Source organism: Varanus komodoensis, unplaced genomic scaffold, assembly GCF_004798865.1.
Source record: "Varanus komodoensis strain SLA01 unplaced genomic scaffold, ASM479886v1 scaffold4, whole genome shotgun sequence".
Taxonomy (NCBI): Eukaryota; Metazoa; Chordata; class Lepidosauria; order Squamata; family Varanidae; genus Varanus; species Varanus komodoensis.
The window spans coordinates 39,114,454-39,135,835 of record NW_025335941.1 but is presented as its reverse complement, the minus strand read 5'-3'; the positions used below and the strand labels follow the sequence as shown (position 1 = coordinate 39,135,835).

Here is a 21,382-nt window from a genome sequence, read left to right as displayed (position 1 = left end):
ACCATTCAATAGAACAGTCATGCCAGAAGGTTCATTTGCTAGCAGAAAAATAAGGCTGGTGTGACATGGGTTGGCAACTGGAGGAAAGAAGAGAAAGCTGGAAAAGATGAGAAGGAGTGTAAAGAAGGGGAATTAAAGTAAACTGGGTTCACAAGAAAAGGCTTGCAAAGATTGGAAAAGATATCACAGAGGCTATGGAAAGAAATGGTGTTAAATATAAGGCAAATGTAAAAATGGGAAGCCCTGTGGTAATTATGGCTGCACACATTTTGCTACATACAGTTCCATAACATTTGAAGTGCCCTTCAGTCTAACTTTTTATCATTCCAGCAGACAAACTATTTAAATGAAATTGTGTTTAAAACAACATTAAATAGACTCAAATCTGAGCTTTAAGACACAAGTGGGAAACACTGAACTGAAAGGCCAATCTTGCTTTTAGTTGTAGATTCAACTGAGAATCAGCTTGTTTATTTATTTATTTGTTTGTTTGTTTGCATTTGCTGGAATTTGATTAAAAGATGAAACGAAATCAACATGATTTCCTAATTCAGCAGGAACTTGTCTCATAGCCTTTCTCAGGAACCTGATCAGAACTTCAGACTGAACCTGAATTATATAAGGTTCACTTCAAGCTTATTCTTGAACATTATTATGGACTGTGGGGAATTTCTTTTTCTGTCAGCAGTATTTTTCCCTATGAGGACTTTACTGAGTTGAAAAATCCTTCCTTTGAATGAGCCCACCATTATCTATTGCCTCTGATGATCCAAAGAACTACAAGTGAAAAATAGAAACTTGAAAATGTCCAGAAGTTGGACACACATTGTTGATACATTTACTACAGAAGTATAAATTGGGGTACAATGCATGAGTGGACTAAATTCAAGTTCCCAGCTTGGTGCCTTCCAGATGCATTGGACTAAAATTCTGATCATTCCTAGCTATCATGTACAATGCAGTCCAGTACACCAGGCTGGAAAAGACTGTAATAAATGGAAATAAATGGCAATACATTTATGGTAATCTTTTTAATTACTTGTGGTTGACACTCCACTGGCCACTAGAACCTACTGGGTGTGATATGGGCACCTCTTGAGCAAGAATCTTAAAGGAGAGCAAGAATGAATACAGTGCATTGCAGCAGCAAGACCAAGAGAAACAGTGAAGGCCAGTAACTACAGCACTTCACTTGTGAGAAGCCTCTGCATTAGTTAGTAAATGCTAGGCAGCTGAGATGTTATGCTGATTCCAAGGGAGTGAGAAGCTAAGTGCTGTAGGCTTCCTGCTGTATATTACTGCAACATTTGAAACAAATCGGTCTCTCTGCACTATCAAGGATGTTCACCATGTAGGAAAGCCTGCATATATCCCTATATATAACTGTGAATATTAAGTAAATCTTTCTTAAAATGAATTGGATATCCCCTGTGACTAAACATGTACATTCCTCCCTAACTTTAAATTAAGGTGTAAAAAAAAAAACCTTGAACAAATCTCCCACATAGTCCATGGAGACTAAAGAAACTTAGCATTCCTGTGTTAAAGAAGCCTGTAATTGGAAGCCTGGTAGTCTATAATTGGCTATCATTAAGCTTCAGAAAGAAGCAAAAAGAAGTACCCGCCACTTTGAGATAGCCCTGCAAGCAAGCTTGGCCTCACATGCAGGGACAAACTAGAGCAAGAGATACAGCCATCCCCTTTTAAGTGGTTTTCCTGTCTAGAATCAAAGGGATTGAGCATTAGGGAAACACTTTTTATGCTTTTTAATGGAGAACAAATTTGTTCAAATATATTCTCCCCTTTGAGATTTAGGTGGACTGTCAGAGCCAGAAGGTTCCATGGTAGCTGAAAAATGACAGAAGCCGAGATTGAAACTGCAGAATAGGGACACAGTGAAATGTTTGTTGCTTTGCTGGTAGTGAGTAAGAGAGAAGAGGGGAGAGACAAAGAGAGAGAGAGAAGGGATTATTGGGTCCTGCAAATTCTTTGAAAATACAGCCTAGGAAGGGGAAAACGCAAGTGACTGATGATCCCAGATGTACCATGAAAAAGGCAGAGGCGGGCTCTAATAGGCAGTGCTGCCTTAAGCCAACAACACTTTGGTAAATAAAGGCGACTGGACCCAAAGGAGATGGAAATATCTGTTTTCAGCTGAGATTTATATCTGCCATTCTGACACTCCTTTAGGAACAGGAGGATTTATCCCAATGAAATGAAACTGAGCTAGGCAGGAGAAGAAAAAGATTGAACATACAGCAACAGAAGTAATAACAAACTGCAGGAGGAGGACAATGCACTAAAATTGATCAGAAAGGCCCAAGTGCTATCTTCCCTACCAAAAGTAATGATCAACACATCAGAGGAAGCTCCTCTGAATACAGCATGAAAGAGGGCATTTGCTTTAGACAACTTCCTCTTGTCTTGAGAGACATGGACTGCCAATGGGAGCAGTAATATATATAATCCTACCAATTGTTTGTTGATGACTGGCAGTACGCTCATTTATCACGTTTAGTTTCCTGTGACATGAGTGGACTGAGATCTGGGAGGCACAGAATTAAAATAGAGTATTTTTCTTCACTCCCCAAGCAGGTTAAGCCAAAGCAACCATACAGATAATTTGGGCAGGATGGGTAGAAGGAGGGGGCATGAGTTGGCATGTATTTCAGTCACAAGCTTTGCTATGAATCACAAAGTGAGAGAGAAAAGATGGAGAGAAGTAAAAAAGAACAAAGGCTCAGGAAAACAAGCTCCTCGGAGTTTTTGAAAACAGATAGGTTTGTGTATTCAACATAGAGACACCCTTTTGCCTTCTTGAACTTTGGTGGATATTGGCAAATTAATCATGAGTGGACAAAAACCCTCATAACTGGACTATATGGACATGATATCTGTGTAGAGTGAGCAGACACCAGGAAAGGGCTAATTGGAACCTATCTTCCCAGTTTAACTGGAACTTTGTCCTCCAGCAAACAGGAAAATAGGAAGCTGCTTCATCTGGCTGAGGTTATTGGTCCATGCAGCCCAATGTTATTGATACTGACTGGCCTTTGTAGCACTTCCTGGAGAGGCTGGGGATTGAACCAAGGACCTGCAATATACAAAGCTTGTGTCCTGCTGCTCAGCTACCAAAGCTGGGTAAATAATTTCTACAGTCTTTGTGAGGGCCCTGTGAAATTTTTGCATGATGTGGTTACTCGTGTGTTGATGAAGTGGCTGGGAGCGCTTTCCATAAGTCCCGTTCTCCCACCCCCTCCACCCCTTCTTTTCAAACTAGAAACAAAGGAAAGCCGCTGCCCTCTGTGGGTGGCTGCTACTTGCTTTGGAAATCTCTAAAGTATGGAACAAGGAATGTCACTACTGCAAAATGGCATGGCGTGGATCCTAATGTCAATGAATGGGAGAAGGGAGGCCGACTGAATCCACAGGGGAAGCCACTTTTTTCTGTACACTGTCACTGTGTGCATCACAACATGATACAGCAGTTCGCAGTGCCTTTCTTAAAGAGATTTTAAATTGACTGGCAGCCAGCTCCTGAGTTCTGCACCTAAAAGATAAAGGAGAAAAAAGATAGGGACTATGCAGTCACCTCATCAAACAGTAAGTACATTTCTGTCTGAAACGTTCATATGCACGAGCGTGCACATGCACACACACTTGTCTACCTCTTCTTTTCCTTTAGTATCCCTGTGACTCCCATGAAGATAAAGGGAATTTTTGGGGGGTGGACAGGGTCAGGTCAGTCGTAGAATGAACCTAGTTCCCTACGTTCATTCAACATAGGACCTACATGCCTATACAGTGGACAGCCAGCATAGTGGTTAGATTATTGGACTGGGAGATCAAGAGAACCCACTTCTAGTCCTCAAGCAGGCATGAGGCACATGGTTTACTTTGGATCAGGCACTGACTCTAAGCCTAACCTACTTCACAGGGTTCTTGTATAGCTTAAAATTAGAGAAGAGGAAGACCATATGGTTCATCTTAGGTACCTTGAAAGAGGGAGAAAGGAGATAAAAATGTAACAACAAAAACAGCACAACAGTATGGGGAAAGGGGCAGAAGCAGTGAGTACAATCTCATTTCCCCATCTCTAGCTGCTCATTCTGCATAGCTATTGCATAGCCTTAGTATAACTTAAAGTTATTTGCAGTTGATGCTCTGGGAAATTGAATGCATCTTTTACACAGTCAGTTTCTTTTGAAGAAAACCCAGCAGATTTATCATATCTATGAAATAATCATTGTGTAAATGTGCAGTTGGAGCAGATGGCAGGCGCACATCCTTTTGCAGCTGCATCACCATTTAGGAAACTCATCAAAATGTGGCCTTTCCTCTGTTCATGAAGACACGTGCCAAAAGGAGCATCCCCCAAGTGCAGTGGTATTTTGGACAGAACAAATCTTGCTGCACCCTTTGCAGCCGGGGGGCGGGGGATAAAGATGCCCCGCAAAACAGCCACCAGCGTACTGCAGCCTTCATCCCATGAAGAGTTGTTTGAAGAAAGCTGCTCATGCAGTGGATTGGGTTATTTTCTCCAGACTGCCAGAAAAAGGTATGCTGTGGCATGGAGAAAATGTCCCGCTCCTTTTATTGCATGATAAGATTAGCTTGATTTGTGGAGACAGAGGCCACATGGAGCCATTTAAGGTAGTCCTGGAACATGGGAACCAACCCTCAGTCAGGGTTTGATGAATGTGGTTAGCTGTGTCTCTCTTCAGCTTGCCTTAAACATCTACACAGAGCCATAGTATCACAGAGAGTAACAAGAGAAGATAGAATTATTAGGGCTGTAATCGAGTGGAGTAAGAAGGGCACTGCACAGCAGGCAGAGGACAGTGCTGCAGCTTCCTACAAAGCAATATAGTAATGAGGCCAGCACACTTTGAAATAACCACTTGTGAATAAGTGCCTTGCCAACTGTGTGAGAGAAAGGCAATGGGCTTACGTTATTTATGCGTACTAAATAACAAGGAAATCTTGTCACCGCAGCTGAGTGTTTTCCCTTAACAATAGGCTCCCATTGCTATATAAACACCACGTTCCCGCCTAGCTGTGTATTTTCCAAGCAAAAAGACAATGCCTTCCAGTGCCTGCTGCGTCCTAAAAGACTCCCGTCAAGGCAGTTAGTGCAAGGAGATCTGTCATTAGTCACTTGACCTTCTGTATCCTGATTGGCTTACTGAGTTTCTAACATATCAGCTTATGCTAGCATAGAGCACTCCGCCCAAGGAGCACTGAACTGCTGGCATTGGCAGAGGAGGCTTGCAAGCAAGTAATGACTGCCTGACTCCCTGAAAGATCTGCCAGGAACTGTTTTAACCGGTGATGAGCTTTACGCAGACGAGAGACCTGGCATATTTGACCTTTGCCAGCATGGCAGCTACCTGGAATGTTTGGATTTGGTGGTGTGATAGACCAATTTGGCCTAGCATATGGCACAAACATATGCTCTCTCAGTTCAAAAGCATTGCACCACCGCCTAAGCCTGCACCAGTAGCCCTTCCCTCAACTTACTTCACAGAGATGGAACAGAAGAACTTATAAAGTCCCCTCCTGTATGAAACCAAAGGTTAGTCCAGCATCCCATTTCCTCCAGATGCAAAAGCAAAATTCCCTCCAAAAATTCCCCTCCAACAGGGCTGCACTCTAGAAGAGGTGGTCATAGAACCATCTACAGGGAAGTCAACGCTGTACTAAATCCTAAGTGGAGCTGCCCAAGTTCTTGTGTGAAATATGAGTGTTGTTGAACTACTATGTAACAGTGACCATAGTGCTGTCAGATTTAATTTATACTTAACTGAATAGGAAAGTAAGTCCAGCACATAAATTTGAAAAAGGAAGTCCAGGACAGTAACATTTAACTTCAGAAGAGGAAACTTTCCCCCACCCTTCCATTTTGTAAGGCAGGAACATGGAGACCTATACAACTCAGACCATGAAAAAATAAATCAAGCTGACCTAGATGGTACAGATGTCTGCTTGGCAGTCATTCATGTTGGAAACTCTTCAGTGGTGCTGTGTATAAAGTTGCCATCCTTTCCCCTACGGAAGGAGATAAAGGGTGCTTCCAGACAGATGGGTAATATCGCTATCAATCAAAGCACATTGCAGAGCAATTCTGTCTTTACATCCTTAATGGGTTTTGTATGGTAAGAAAAAAAGACAGAAATGGTTGAAAAACACAAGAGAGTTACAAAGTTCTGTGACTGAGGCAGAGCTATTGTACAATAAAACTTCACCTGAAAGCACCTCAAATGGCTGCTCAGTCACAAGCTGCAACATTATAAGTGAAGTCCACAATTTTCATTGTTGATGTCCAAAAGCAAAAGCAGAAGACAAAACATTCTCAAGGGCCAGAAAAGCTTTAACAAGCTTGATATGCTTCAGAAATATATTTCCTTCCTCAGGGGCTGCAAATGTAGTTTCATTTTCTCTTCTGCGTTTGGACATAACGGGTGCCTTTCGCTCTTGCTGTTTTTCTGATGTTTGGAAATCACAGGTGAATGTAAAGCAAGGGTGGGCTACTTGTGCCCCTCCAGATATTTTTTCCTGGAACTCCCATCAGCCCAAGCCTGCCTAGCCAGAGGAGAAACATGATGGGAATGGTAGGCCAAGAAATTGGTGTTGGGAGGTACAAGCTGCCCAGTCCTGTTGTAAAAGGCTGTGGTGATTCTGATGTAAGAATGCATTGCCTGTATAGTGTCCTAAGAAAACAAGATTTTAAAGTTAATCAGACATTTCATTGTGCTATTATGCTTTTGTCAACATTGTCTATATGTTCAGAGTAGGAAGTATCTAGAATTTTTTTGCTGATTACAATCCACATCGTTGCAAAAAGAATTCAGCATTAGAATGATATCATGGAGTGATATCATGATCCCATCTGGAAAGCAGGATCATATCTTTGTGCCATTAGCCTCACTGTAGGCAAAAGGATTCCTTGTACCTTCTGCATATTATTGATTGAGCTCCGTGCCTATTTCAGCTAGTTCTTCACCTCTCCACTCCAATGCATGGTGTTGCACACTTAGATAATTTGGGTAGAGAAAATATTGAGAGAAAGCAGTTTCAGGTTGGAAAACCCTTCAGGATTATAAGTTGTGTGGTGTGCCAAGTGCATGTTGCTTATTGTTCTGTTTTGTTGTTTTTCTCACTCCTTAGAAAAAATATTGCCCACACTCCCCAATCCTTTTCCAGGTCAGTATCTGTTTTATGTCACTGTAGCTTTTAAGCTGGGTCATTCTCCATCAAATCAATAAGTAGGATGAAACAGGGAATATAAAGCAGTCTAGATGTCATTTTAAAATGAGCCATACCATTGTGTTTACATTTCTGGTTGTTTCTGTCCTTTATACACACATCCCAGTGATGACAAACTGTTTGAATCCTCAAGCTGTTTTAGTGTTTTAAACTTCTGTCCCCTTACAATTTAAGCAATTCAGCATATCTAATCAAACAGCCAATCAAATGTGCATTGAGCCATATAATACAGCATCTCACAGACAAGTAGCACCTCAGAATGCACATGGGAGATTACAGGTTTGAGAATATAAAAAAAAATCAAAATTAATCTAAACTCACTCCACACAAAAAACTGTCATGCTAGTGAAAAGCTTTGCAGAACAACTTTCTCCAACCTGATGCTCTCCTGATGTGTTGAACTACAACTAAAAGCATAAGTAGAACTGTATAGTAGTTGTGCAACTCCCAACATGGAGTTGTAGTACAAGACTAGCCTTAGAGAAGGCTAGTCTAGGCCTAGTCCAACATTCTGACTGACCCATAAACATTCCTTATGCAGAATGTGAATGTATTCACCCATGGAATGGTGAGTGTGATCTCACGGTCACACTTGTCTGTTCAATTGCTTGCTACACTGGACAATTCACCACTGACGAAAACAGTCCAGCTCTGAGGTGACCTCAGCAACTCAACTTTTTGGTAGCACTCATGCAAGGTACTTCTAGTGTTTTGGAACAACACGAGTCCCCTGGAAAGCTTTTTTAAAAAATCATGTTAGCACTGGAGATGCCCAGTGGTGTTGAGGGGCTATAAGCTTCATAGATGGGGGAAAACATTCCACACTATGCACCATTGATTTTGGGATTCATTGACCTACAAAATTAGCAGGCTCCCAAAATAAAAAATAAAAAAGACAGTGGGAGACAAAACTGTTGCAAATCCAATTAAAGATCATAGGGGTTGAGGTTCTGCAATCTCTTGCTATGGTCGCCTCCAAATACTAGACTACTGAAAATGATCTACAGGACCGATGGTGGGAGGATAAGAGCATCCTTCACGCAAGGTTCCTGCCACTGGGCATTTTCCTCTCTGCCTTTTTGTATATTTCTATATGATCCATTGCATAACCCAAGATGGTGCTGTAGTATAGAATGGAACTGCAAAAATATACCAAGCCTTTGTAGCAAATAATGGCATCATCTAAGGAAATACCAGTCTTTCATGCATTAAAAACCCTGCAAAATTGACTGAAAAACTTGGGAGAGGCCCTGGAGAAGGAGGATGTCATGAAATGGCATTGTGTGTGTGAGAAAGAGATGGACCATTGCAGCTGTCTCCATTTAGGGCTGCTTTTGGGAGCATGGGTGTGGAGGCTGTCATTAAAAACACGTGCACTTCAACAGTTACCACTACATTATTGCTAAGAAGTAAGTACCACTGGATTCAGTAAGAGTAAAGTCCACCAAACACATTATAGCTTACTTCTGAATATACATGCATAGGATTGTGCTGTTAGTTGTTCCCCCACCTGCCCTAAATTAAGCTCTTGCAGTTCATATCGATTCTGAATCAGATATTGGCTCTGCTCTTCCAACATTTCAGAAGAGCCCCACCAGCTTTGTAGGAAATCTTTAAAAATGACTGGAATGCTATTGTAGCCATGGGCTACAACTAGATAAATAAAGGAAAATCTACAAATACAATTAAAAGGAAAGCACATGCAAAAACAAGCTACCATTAAATTAAATCCTGTATAGTTATTTGCAAATAACGTTCAAGAAAGGCAATAAAATAGGCCATTGGGATACCAGCATTAGGAAAATAAATCCAATTAAATATGATTATCATATGAAGCAGAAATGAAAATATACACAGATATAAAAATAACACTTTTAAAAGCTGCTTTGGGTTTAGGTTCTGCCTCTCTAAATTATTTAAATGTCAGCTTTATTAACAACTAAGGTTTATATTTGCATTCATAGGCCCCATTGTGCTTTTTATTAAAAAATGTAAGGACTATTTTGTTCATCATTTACTTGTTTCTTACTTTCCTGCTCTTCTGTGTAAATACACCTAAAGTGGCTTCAAGAGTAAAACATAAATAAGTAAGAACAGCAATTTGTCTGTGCACGCGTGTGTGCAAACCACAATGAATCAACAGTAATAAAACATCCTATCATAGCCTGTTGGAAAGCCACTCCCATCATTCCAGGCTGGCATGCTCAATAAAACTACATGTTTTAAACAGATAAATTGAAGAGATGGGTCTTTGCACCCTCTCCAACAGCCAAGAGAATGCGGACTAGTCATATTTCCTAAGGGAGTGCATGCCACAGTTTGGGGATAACAAAGGAGCAATGTATGGCTTTCTGTGCATGTACGACAAACAGGCCTTGGTTTGTAGTGGTGCTTTCAGAAGGCTTCACCTGCATATTTTAATACCAGGGCAATTTCCCTTAGATGCATGGCACCTTTCTCAAGAGTGGAGCCTTCAAAATGAACGTATCTTCATTCCATATTCAAACTATCAGGAGTATTACCAACAAAAAACAAAATATAGTGCATCCATATGTTTAAAACTTTAATCTCACTTTCTTGTTACTTTGTCTTATATTTCTAATGTCTTGGGGTGATGTACTCTATGCTTGAGTTAAATGTTTAAGTCCCCTTAATTTTGATTCACATAAGTTGCATCCCAGCATACCTTCAGTGCATCCAGGAATACTATAAAGATTTCACTGAGCAAATCTATAATTTTAATATGTAGGACCTTATTTCTCTGCCAAATGTTCCCAGCAGTTTCTTTGCCATGGGCAATTAGCACAGGTATTGGTGCTTTACTAACTGTTCTCTCTGCCTTTGCAATTCACCTTTGATAGAGCCTCAGGAAAAATTATTATTGAATCTCTAAACTGTGTAGACACGGCTTCTGTTCTCAGATATAAATGAGCTCCTCTGAAATCTGTATGCTATCATCCCTGCTTTCTAAGCCTTGTTTGTAGGATCTGAAAGTTCTCTTTTTCTCTTTCTTAAAAAAATAAATTAACATTTCCTGACAAGGACATAATTGTTAGTGAACTACTTAAATAAAATCTTTAAATCCCTATGTCATTTCTGATCATTTTTAAAAAGAGAGCTATAAAACAGATCATCTTCATTCTAACATAGAATATTCCCAAAATATCTTCTGAGCTGCACTATCATGTTGTCACCACTAGCATGTTAGCATTGTGAGCCACCAGACCCAATGATGCTTGAATGGAATATTATACAGATCTTTGAAATTCTGTCAGCACTGAATTGTTGGGAGTGATGGAGCAAACTAGAGCACCAGTTTTCAGACCAAAAGGACCACAGTGATTTTTGAAACACCTAGACCAGAGACCTGCTGAGACGTTCTTCAGATTCTGCACTTTTTAATGATATTAATGCTATAGGATTCAGGATGCTTCTGTGCAGGAATTTTGCGTGCCTCCCATTTAAGTTCTAAATCCTGGGGAAATGTCCCCCTAGGCAAGTAGAAATAATGGTACAGTAGGCAAGGAATAAGTGCAGAGTGAGCAAAAACACTGTGGTAGGGACAATTTCTGTTCAGCTCATTTTTTATAGAATTTAGCCAGTTTGCACCTTCTGAACCACATCCAGACTTTGAATGCAATTTGTGGTAAAAGTCCACATATTACCAATCTTGCATTGTGATTCATGTGTAATGATCCACCAAGGGAAATCCCACACCTCCCCCGGCCCTGTTGAAAAATGACTTAAACCGTACTGGCCATGCAACCAGCCAAAGCACTGGAATTAGCACACGGCTCACTCAAGCACAGTTTAGGGGATAAAAATCCATTTACTGAGGTAGTAAAGTATAGGAATGGAGGGAGGAATAAAATAAATAGGATTAATATAGTAAACAGGAGAAGGATGGTGGATAGCAGCAACCAAAAACACAATAACTAAAGCTGACCCCACTTCCCCTAAGACCCTTAAGTCTTGTTGCACCAGTAGGACAAGAAAATAAAAAACTAGCACCTACACTATTCAATTTGTCCAGGGCTGTAGCAAACCACTGGCATGGAAGCAACCAGTCTCTTCCTAAGTACAAGCAGGCACCATCCCCAAAAGAGGAACAAAGACCACCTCTTTCTTGAACCCCCAACCCTTTATTCCCGCTCCAGCGGGGTGATGTCCAACCTCCCAATCCCCCCATGCTGTCCCCAGCTGCCTGCAATAAACCATTTGGCCCTTCCATCGCCAGCATCCTTAGGCCTTTGGGACTGATAACATTGAGGTGTGAATTACTCCCTTATACCTCGACAGTCAGATGTGAATTACTCCTTTAGTCACTTGAATGTCTGACAGTTCTGAACTCTTCTTTGATCAGGGCCATCTGGGTCAGTTCTCAACCCAGATATTCAACATCCTGTGTACATTTGGAAAATGTTCATGAAAGATGCATACTTTTAAAAGGTGTGCAGAAACACATGTTAACCAATGGAAGAAGAATGCATACTTTTCAAGGATGCAAACTTTTTGAAAAATACAGAACTATGCATGTGAACAGAGAAAAAAATGTAACCTGATACAAAGGCAGGACTGAACCAACTCTGAAGTGGGCTGTAAAGAGATTTGACTAGCTTAGGTTTTGCTTAAACACACATCCATACACTGCATAGTTCAAAAGGTGTTAATATGGCAAAATAAAACATCCAGACTCCCCCCATTCCTCAAAATGCACAGATATACCCTAAATGAGAAGAACATTTCTGGACTAAAATTTCTTAAACCAGAACATACTAAACTTGCAGCCTGCCAAGGGACAAATATCCTACATAACTCCATCGTAAGATTCCTTATGTAAAGGCACAGCTTGTCAAATCCCAGTTGTGTTTGTGATAAGGACCATTGTGTCTTCTGGCTTAACTGCTGAAAAGCTTGGCCACTCTATAGCTCTCCTCAGCAGCAAATATTTTGTCTCCAGTGTATTGCATCCACTTCTGGCTTAAAGCAGAATCTCCTATTCTAGTTCTCCTAACTTCTAGTTCTGCAGCTACTTTCCCCCTTTCTTATGTGGATAGAGTAGCAAAGAAGCAGTGGCATGGAATTTAACATGAAACAGTCAGTCAGTCTCTAAATGTTACTGAATACAGAAAATGCACAAGTAAGGATGGTGGGGTTGACCAGAATAGTTTATGTTCTGTTAAGCAGACACTGATTGGAGAATGGCCCTGCATTGACAGTAGACTGTAGCTAGTTTCCTCTTAGTTGTAGTTTTTCTAGCTTGTACTAACCCCTTCATCTGGGGGATTGGGATAATGGTGGGCTACACTGAGAGTGGGGCTGGTTGATGGGGCCCAATAGCCAGAAATGGGAGCTTCTTCAGAGAGTTGTGAGCAAGTTTTTCTTTTTATGTCTTTGTATGCTTAACAAGGGTTTCTGTTGCCAAGGACTCCCCTTGGAAATAGGACTATCTGTTATATCCTAGCATGCTTTTCCCACGTGTCTTTGGCAAAGGAAGTCTCCCTCGTTTGCTTTGGGTCTGCCAGAAATTAAGTGGACACCCAGGTTTCCCTAGTCTGTCATTTTAAAAGAAGAGTGAGGAGGGGCAAGTGATGTTGTTGAACTGCAAATTCCATCCACCCTAGCCAGCCTAGCTAATGCGGAGTGATAATGGGACCTGCAATCCAACATCAGAAGGGCCAAACCTTCCCAATCCATAGGACATGTTTAGGACCACCTTAGTACAGTAATCTTTACATGCAGAAGTAACAATCTATATACAGAAAGAAATGTAGATATAAACTCACATGGTCTATATAATATGCATTACTCTAAAATTCTTCAGTTTCCCACCAGAATCTATACCTACATATTATGGAGCAAACAGGAATAAAAGAACAAAAAGCTAGGGTAGACTTTCCTAAACTTCCAAATGTGATAGATTACAGCTCCCGTCATTCCTGGCCAGCATGACTATGCAGGCTGGAAACAGTAGGAGCTACAGTCCAACATATTAGGAAAGTAGATGGTTGAGGTGGCTGAACTACAATATTTACTGTACATTTGGCCATGAAGACATTAAGTTTCTATTTTGCCATTTCTAACGGGATATAAGAAATCATGGATAGAAAGAAGAAGAAAACCCAAGGGAAAACCACAAGAAAATAATATGTGAGGACTATGGACAGCACCCCTACAACTGGTCCTTGTAGCAAATGTTCCAAGCCAAAGGTTGTTTCTCAATCTCTTGACACATTAATTTTGGATACTCAAATATATCTTAATATATCTTATAGCAATACAGGTGGAATGGACAATGTGAGGCTCCCTAGATGTTTTCAGCTCTAACCAATGGAAAGAGATGATAGAGTCAGAGGCCAAAACATCTATGGGGTCACAAATTGCCTACCACTGCTGCAGAAGATTTGCTTAGCTGATGGAAGTGAAATGAAAAGTGAAAGAACAATAAGCAGAGGCTCTAGAGAATTTATGGAGGATCTTCTCAGTTTGCACATACTGCTTTGAACACCTATCAGGCTTGATTTCTTTGTCTCCTTAAACCCATCATTGCAAAGGTAATCTTAATGTGGATCATGGTCTAGCAACTACTCCTTTTGGAATTAGCATTTTTCTCTCTTGCTCAGGAGGTATTCCATGTTTATGGGGTAAAAGGGTCACTATCCTGTGACCTGCTATCCTATCCTTCTGCCAAATTAGTAAATATGGTCTGTTAAGAGACACAGTGTTGTGATGCTGAGGCGTCAGTTTGGCTAATAATTTATGTTATCCATTCAGCTTGGAAAAGAGCCATGTAGTAAGAAGGGGACCACTCCAACAGTATGGCAGGACTCAATCTATGTTGTGTGGGCCACAACTGGCCAAGTTTCATGGCACACACAAGACTACCTAGACTTCTGAGCAGGTCCATCGCTACTTCAGCAAATTCTTCTAAGTTCCCAAGCTTGTTCAAAATGGATATGGGGTCCTGTAGGTACCCAGCCACCAGTGACTAAAGTGCAGTTATTCCAAGTATTCTCAAATAACTATTTCAGCTGACTGAGTAGATCACAGTTCAAAACCCCACTCAGTCACCAAGCTGAATAAGTGGCCCTTTACCAATCATAATCTCTCAGTGTAACATGGCTCACTGATTTGTTGTAAGGAGAAAAAAAACCCGATCACTCATGTACCAGGCAGGATGTCCACTTATATATTGTCCAAACAGTGGAATGCATCACCATAAAAGACAGCACAGTTCTACAGAATGGAAACAGCATTTTTAGCTTATGCATTCTTAGTAGGTATCATCTTAAAAAATGCATCCCTCCTGTATGCAAAAGAAGAAAGGGGCCTGTGTTAAGAAAAAAAACAATGAAGAGTCAAAGGTGTTTCATGGGCTAAGACATTGTTATAGATTATCTTTTGTGGTCCACAGTGTACTTCCTCAGATGCATGAAGTATGATCCTGAGCTGCAGGTAGATGGGTACTGGTCACTGTCTTTACTTCTGCACTTCATTTCCCTCTGGCCTCATTGTTTATTGGACCTCCAGAGCCAGCCCTGTCTACAGTGCTTTATCTCAGGGTAAAATTCTATACACCTTATGAAGTAAATCAGCCTTCACTAACCTCATACCCTCCAGGTGTGTTGGACTCAAGCTCTATCATCATAGGCCAGCATGTTGGCTGAGGATGACAGGAGCTGATATCCACCGCATCTGTAGTGTGCCAAGTTGCGGCAAGCTGAACTAGACTGATCCACAAAACCTAAAGTCATAATACATTTGCTAGTTTGTTCTTTGACCCACCACAGCTATTTCTCTGTACATTATTTGTGAATGGTGCTTGCTATCTGCACTTTTTATAGGCGCGTATAAAAAATTTTTTTAGACAAACTGCTGCTTATTTAATTGGGGTTGTAGTCATTGAAAGTTTTTTGAATGATCAATCTATCCAATTAATGTATTGAATAGTGTGGCTGTAAGATAAATAAGTGCAGAGGCTGGATGCTCACATACAAGCCAACTCTGCTTGCTTTCTTCTTTTCTCTTCCACTCCTCAGTGAGTTTCCTTTCCCATAACAGATTCTGTTCTGAAATGGCAAAACTGAAATTTAAAGGAACAGCAGTGGGAGAGAGAAGAAAAGAGCTGTCATTTCTCATTTTAATCCCTGAATTAAAAAATTGTTCTCTCCAAGACAGTCTCAGCTGAAGAGCAACCAGTTCCCCTTTCACCATTTCCACACATCGCAGACCATCAAGGAATTTTCCTAACAAATTGGCTTCTTGTCTGCTTATTCTCCCAAGCGAACAGTCTTCCATTCATTAAGCCATAATGGTAAAGTAACTTTGGAAAGTATTAGTTTTATCTTCTGGACTCAGGTACCAGGCTGAGCCTGTTGGTGAACAGGCTGCCATTCAACACCTGCTTTGCCAGTGATAAAGCACATTACGCATGGCTGGGCATGTGTGATTTATACCACTGTCTCAGTGCTTCTGCTAACAACAAAAACAACAAGGAAGGAAAGTCCTCTTCAAATAAATTGGACTTGTAAAGTAACAGAGTATGAGTTCCAGAAAGCAGGGGAAGCATTCTGCTCTCACCCATCCCCATGACCCCTCTGTTCCTCAGTTTGAAAGGGACAGCATAATAAGGAGTTGTCACAAAGGGTATAAATACATGTCATTAAGAAACACAGAGCTATGGCCCAAAGCTCAGCACCAACTTTCTCCCTGGCCTCCAATTACGTTTAGCCCGTCTTTCCTTATGTCATCATGCTGACATGCTTTTCCCTTTCCTGACATTGGTGGCTAATTATGAAGAACAGTGATAGGATGCAAGGAGGTAAACTGTGCTAAATATTAAGAAGGAGGATGATTTTCATATAAGTTGCCATTTTCTGCACCCATTTCTGCAGCAGCCTCCTGTTTCTACAATGTGCTGTGCTACCACCTGTAAGGTCATAGATTCATAGTATCAGATGTAGATCAAGTCCAAGGCCTGAGCAGATTTAGCCACATCCATCCAGCTCTGTTGTTTCCTGAGGCAGTGGGCTTACCTCCAAAACCAAAAGAACCAAACCTGGCGCAAAATGAAGTTCCATTAATGACTTGTGCTTCAGATATGATAAGCACCTGCAGACTGTATGTCTCCAAACCGTTTTTTGGTTTTGCGTCTCTAAATGCTGCAAGGGGAAGGTAAAGCGAAATAGTGTGGTTGAATGACTAGCAAGTCCATTTTACAATCCTAAGGGACATTTTAACATGAGCTCCTATCCCTGTGCTTAGGGATACTGCAAGGATAGGACAATGAGATGGCATTCTTCCAATTCCACCACTGGATACCAGTCATCATAACACTGTTAAGTCCTGAACTGTTCCTTTTCAAGTTTCTTGCAAGGGCCACCTCTGTGACATGTGCTTTCTCCTACAGATTGACCAAAAAGCTGTAGTGGGGTGCAGAGGATAGGGAAAGCAAAGGAAATAGCTTCCCCCACTCCAAAGAGAAGAATTCTCTTTCTGCGTGGACCACTGCACCTATCCTCCTGAAATGTCACAAGCTTCTCACTAAAAGATGACTCTAAGCTGCCTGTCATTTTGCAGAACAATCTTCTACAAGGAAGATAGGAGGATAAGTGCATCATCATTTGGGAACTCTCAAAATGTAAAGGCTGCTCTTGCACAAAAATCCCCGCCCTATTCATTGCCCTATTCATTACAAGTCTGATTGCCTTGTAAGGGACAACTTTTCCATTTCTGCCAAGAAATAAAATTGTATTGTCAGTTCCCTGTAAAAGGATGTGAAAACAATTGTTTTGTTTTAATTTGCCTTGATACATAATAGAAAGCATGAAGCTTCAAATTTCTAAACATTCGCTTGGGCTTGGTACCCAGTCAAAGCTGACTGACTCTGAATTGATTTGAGCAAGGGCAGGCCATATTTTTTTAATCATAACATTGACAACTTCACATTACTTGTCCTGGATTTGTTTCCTTCATCTTGGATGCGTTGATGAACAATCTGTAGTGAGTAGCAGTAGAGTTTGTGAGGAGTATCTTCAGCAATGAAAGAAAAAATGTGCATTCTGTATCAGAATACAGAATCATATTTCAGTTTTCCAAAAATGGGCTGGACAACTCACTTTATTCTTATCAAGCATGCTTTGCATCAGCTAAAACTACATCTTTGGCATGGCTTGAATATTGAACTGCAGCAATGTTATTCATTTATTTATCTAAATTTATCTATTTATTTTTCAGCAATGCATTTTGTGCATATTTTTTAAAAGTTCTGATAGCATCAGAGGAAATGTCTCCCATTTCTTGTAGACCTGGTGATATACAACTAGTCCTGAGCATTAGTTGTACCAAGATAGATTTGGTTGCCGAGACATTTGTACACCAGGTCTATCCCTTTTTCTCTCACTAGGTAGAACTGGTATCCAGGTGACATACTTTCACCCACAACCAAAACCTTAATCCCCCCCCCTGCCATTTCTCCATCCATGTGATAGCCCTTTGGCTGAAGGCCATTACGGAGATGAAGGGCATGAGGGGAAGAGAGGGAACTTGCTCAGTTTGCAGTTCACCCTGCTCCCCATTCTCGAAGCAAGAGATCATACACTCAGATACCTACATGACAGTGTTATGACTTTAATTTGCAAGCAAATCCTAACTTCCGAGGAGACTCGTGGCACACTGCCTCAATTCCAAGGCTTTCACTAAGGAAGAGAAAGGGGAATTGCTTAATCATAATGTAAAGCAATTGCCACATGTAAGAATGAAAACTAGTGGATTCTCTTAAAGCTGTGTACATATATGCACACATAAAGATAATCTCCACTAGCTCTTAATAAATTACACTGCTGCTACAATCAACTTCACAGCCTACCCCCTTTCCCTATATATACATATCAGGCAGCTGATTAACACTGGGTTATACTGCAAAGTTGTCAGAGACCTGTTCTCCCCTGCAGAGGAAGGCAGGATGCACTCCAACAGAGCAAAGCTCAAGGAACAAGGTTCCATTTAGATGCCAGGAGGCACTTCCTGGGTATGGAAGGGTATGGAATGGGCTTCAACAAGAGGAGGCTGAGGCCCCATCAGTGAGGGTGTTCAAACATAGGCTGGACATGCACATGGTGGGCATGTCATGAGCGGAGCCGGCTGGAGCTGGGGGTCAGACTAGACCCCTGGGAAGCCCCTTCTGCCTCCTCTGTTTTCTATGTTTCTATGTTACTCAGTGTAGCAGACTGCCAGTGTGGTATGGCAGTTAGACTAGGGACTCAGGAGATCTGGGTTCTAGTCCCCACTCGGCCAGGAAGTTTACTGGGTGATTTGGGCCAATCACTCATTCTCAGCCCAATCTACCTCACAGGGATTAATTGTTTGTTTTCTATACCACCCAGTAGCCTAAGCTTTCTAGGAGGTTTGCAATGTCACATAAAAATACAATATAAAACACCAATAGCATTGAAAACTACCATACAAAATTTTAAAACCAATTTTTTAAAAATCTGTTTAGTGTTGTAAGAATAAAATGGAGTTCTGTAAGCTACCCTGGGTTCCTCACAAGAAAAAAGATGAAATACAAAGGCAATATTACAACTACTAAACACACACACACAGCACACATAATGACAATAACTTCACCCTACTTTGCAGGGCTGGTAAAATGCACACTGTCTCAACCACAGGCTCATCATGATGATGAATTTAATCTGCAAGCATCGTCGGGGTAATTGTTTAAATGTTTACAAATTTAGTAGCGGGGGAGTATTAACAAGACCTTATTTAGAAAAAAAAGTATGAATGCCTGTCTTTGTTACCAGCAGCTTTTGTGGAGGAACCCTATTACCTAATCACAGTTATAGTAAACTGCTAGATTTCAAAGTGCTTTTTTAAAGCAGCAATTACTTTCCAACATAAATGACTTCCTGCTGCCAGGGCTTACAAATTAAGTTCCTTCTCCAGATAGTGGGTGTGTCAACAATTGCTATCTTCACTGATTAAACTCATTGAAAGTCATAAACAGCCCCTTTTCTCCCAAAATAAATAGGTGGAAGGGCAGCTGTACATTTTGCTATTATCTCAGTTTCTCCAGGGCCTGGTCACTTTCATTTTATATATGTTAAAAATGATAGCTGAAAATTTGGGGAAAGAATTATGGGGGGTCATACTACTTCTGTCCCCACTTCTGCATGCTTGATGCTGCAGACATCCACACCTCGATATATCAGAATGCACTGTGATGCACATTTAACTTCTGCTTCCCATCTCCAACTAACACAAGAGCTTGCCCATGAAGCTGCCAATTTTTCCCCAGTGGACACCCTTGCTATAATATTTTTTGGGATAAAGGACTGCACCAGCAGAATACCAATATCCACACTGGCAAATGAATCCAGTAGAAGGCAGCAGAATATCTTGTGTTGAATGGGGAAAAGAAGCCAACACCCTTAATTTATCATGATTCGTTCAAAATTCAGGTCTCAAAGGAACAGATGCAGAGGAGGTTACATCCATTATTAACAAACCTATAGTGATAAGGGAGACCGCAGTCTAGGATGCTAGTGCCAGCTTTTGGTAGACATTGCAACAGTGAGGTAACACTTCAACATGAGATTGCTTCGTCTAAGTTATATGGCCTCCTGCTTTACCCTTGAGGGAAATTAAAGAAGTCTCTACATTGCTGATGCTCTGACATGTTCTCTGAGCAAAGGCAATGGATCTTAATGTAAGAGAGAAGCAGTGCCAAGACAAATCTCATCAGAACACACTTATGGAAAACCACATGCAACAGGCCATGTAACCAGCCAGGCAGATACCATGGCAATCATAAAAGAGAGCAGTCGTACTCTGTCAGTCTCTTGGCATGGACCATTGAATAACTAATTAGCAGGAATGCCACATACCCTTTGGAGGATATAAGATAGTTTAATGGACCACTGATGTCCCTGCCTGTTTACTGCTGTCAGTGCAATGATTAACACAGTGATCCTATAACTGCTTCTCCCATGGTCAGGTAACCCCACACAGACCCTGTGTGTTTGGATCTGGAAATCTGATTAAGGGAAAATAGAAGTAGAACTATTTTTTAATACGTCCAGAGGAAGTCCATGGATCTTAAGAGTATGATAGCAAAATTATGGTGTTTAACTTTTCCCTGCTCATACAGGGAAACTCATATAATCTAGTCCTTCTTGAAGTGTTTCAGTCAACATATGAAGGCTTAAACTGGGTGTGGTGCCAAGCATCCTCACATCCATGGTCTCCACTTCAGCCTTTGTGCATTCAGTGCAAAGACCAGAAGTTATATTCTTTGTGCATACAACTGGATACCCCTAGAAACTTGTTGTGCCTCCTTATCGGAGGGGGACTCCAAAAAACATTTAGTCTCTCCCTTCAGAGTTCCATACTCAGAACCAAACCAGTCATCCCTGGACCTAGCAGATACTCCTCTATCCCCACCACTTTCCTTTCTTTTTCTGGTTACTCCAGAATATGCCAATCCAAGGGGTGAGTGGGGCTTTTAAGATCCTAGTTGTCACCCCTGCACGTACTCAAACATTAAAAGTAAACATTAAAAGATAAATAAGCTAAGTATGGATTTAAAGTAATGTCTGTTTTGGCACTCAGTGTGTTTATATCCAACACAGCCCTTTTCCTTCCTACATGTGCTTTTTGAACTCTAATGGAACTTTAAATTCCTCAGATATGCTGAATGAGGAGGAGCAACAAAATATACTTGAAATATTGCTTTAAATGAAATTTTATGGCAGCTGTATTGGAAATTATTTAGGTAAAGGACCAACTTCTCTCATAGGATCTTGCCTGCCAGTTCAAGTCTTCCTTGGCTGCTAGTTCAAGGTCCTACTCCATGGTTCCCCACTTGGACATGGTGCCCTGTCTATGGAACTGTTTAGCTCCAGAGACTCATGGTTGCCTGCCCTGAAGTCATTCAGACATCAGGCCAAAAAGAACTCTTCCATTATGGCTCTGATACAATGCTGCTCCTCTTTCTGCTATGCTGTTTTATTTCCTAACAGAATTTTGGACTATAATGTATTATTTGTAACTTTTGGTTGTCCTAGTATACCTGTTGATAGGTACATTAATTACAAACATTTACACCAATGCA

At 41.0% G+C, this 21,382-nt stretch overlaps 1 protein-coding gene across 2 annotated transcripts in view; it reads left to right on the top strand.

The window, feature by feature from the left end:
• LOC123029272 (limbic system associated membrane protein) overlaps positions 1-21,382 on the top strand; it is a 500,040-nt gene that overhangs the window by 465,500 nt on the left and 13,158 nt on the right. The window contains exon 7 of one of the 2 annotated variants that reach the window (XM_044442039.1): positions 7,168-7,203. The exons of the other annotated variant lie outside the window; for it this stretch is intronic. Within the exon in view, the coding sequence (XP_044297974.1) occupies positions 7,168-7,203 (36 nt within the window). The remainder of the gene's footprint in view (positions 1-7,167; positions 7,204-21,382) is intronic. 2 annotated transcript variants of the gene reach the window in all.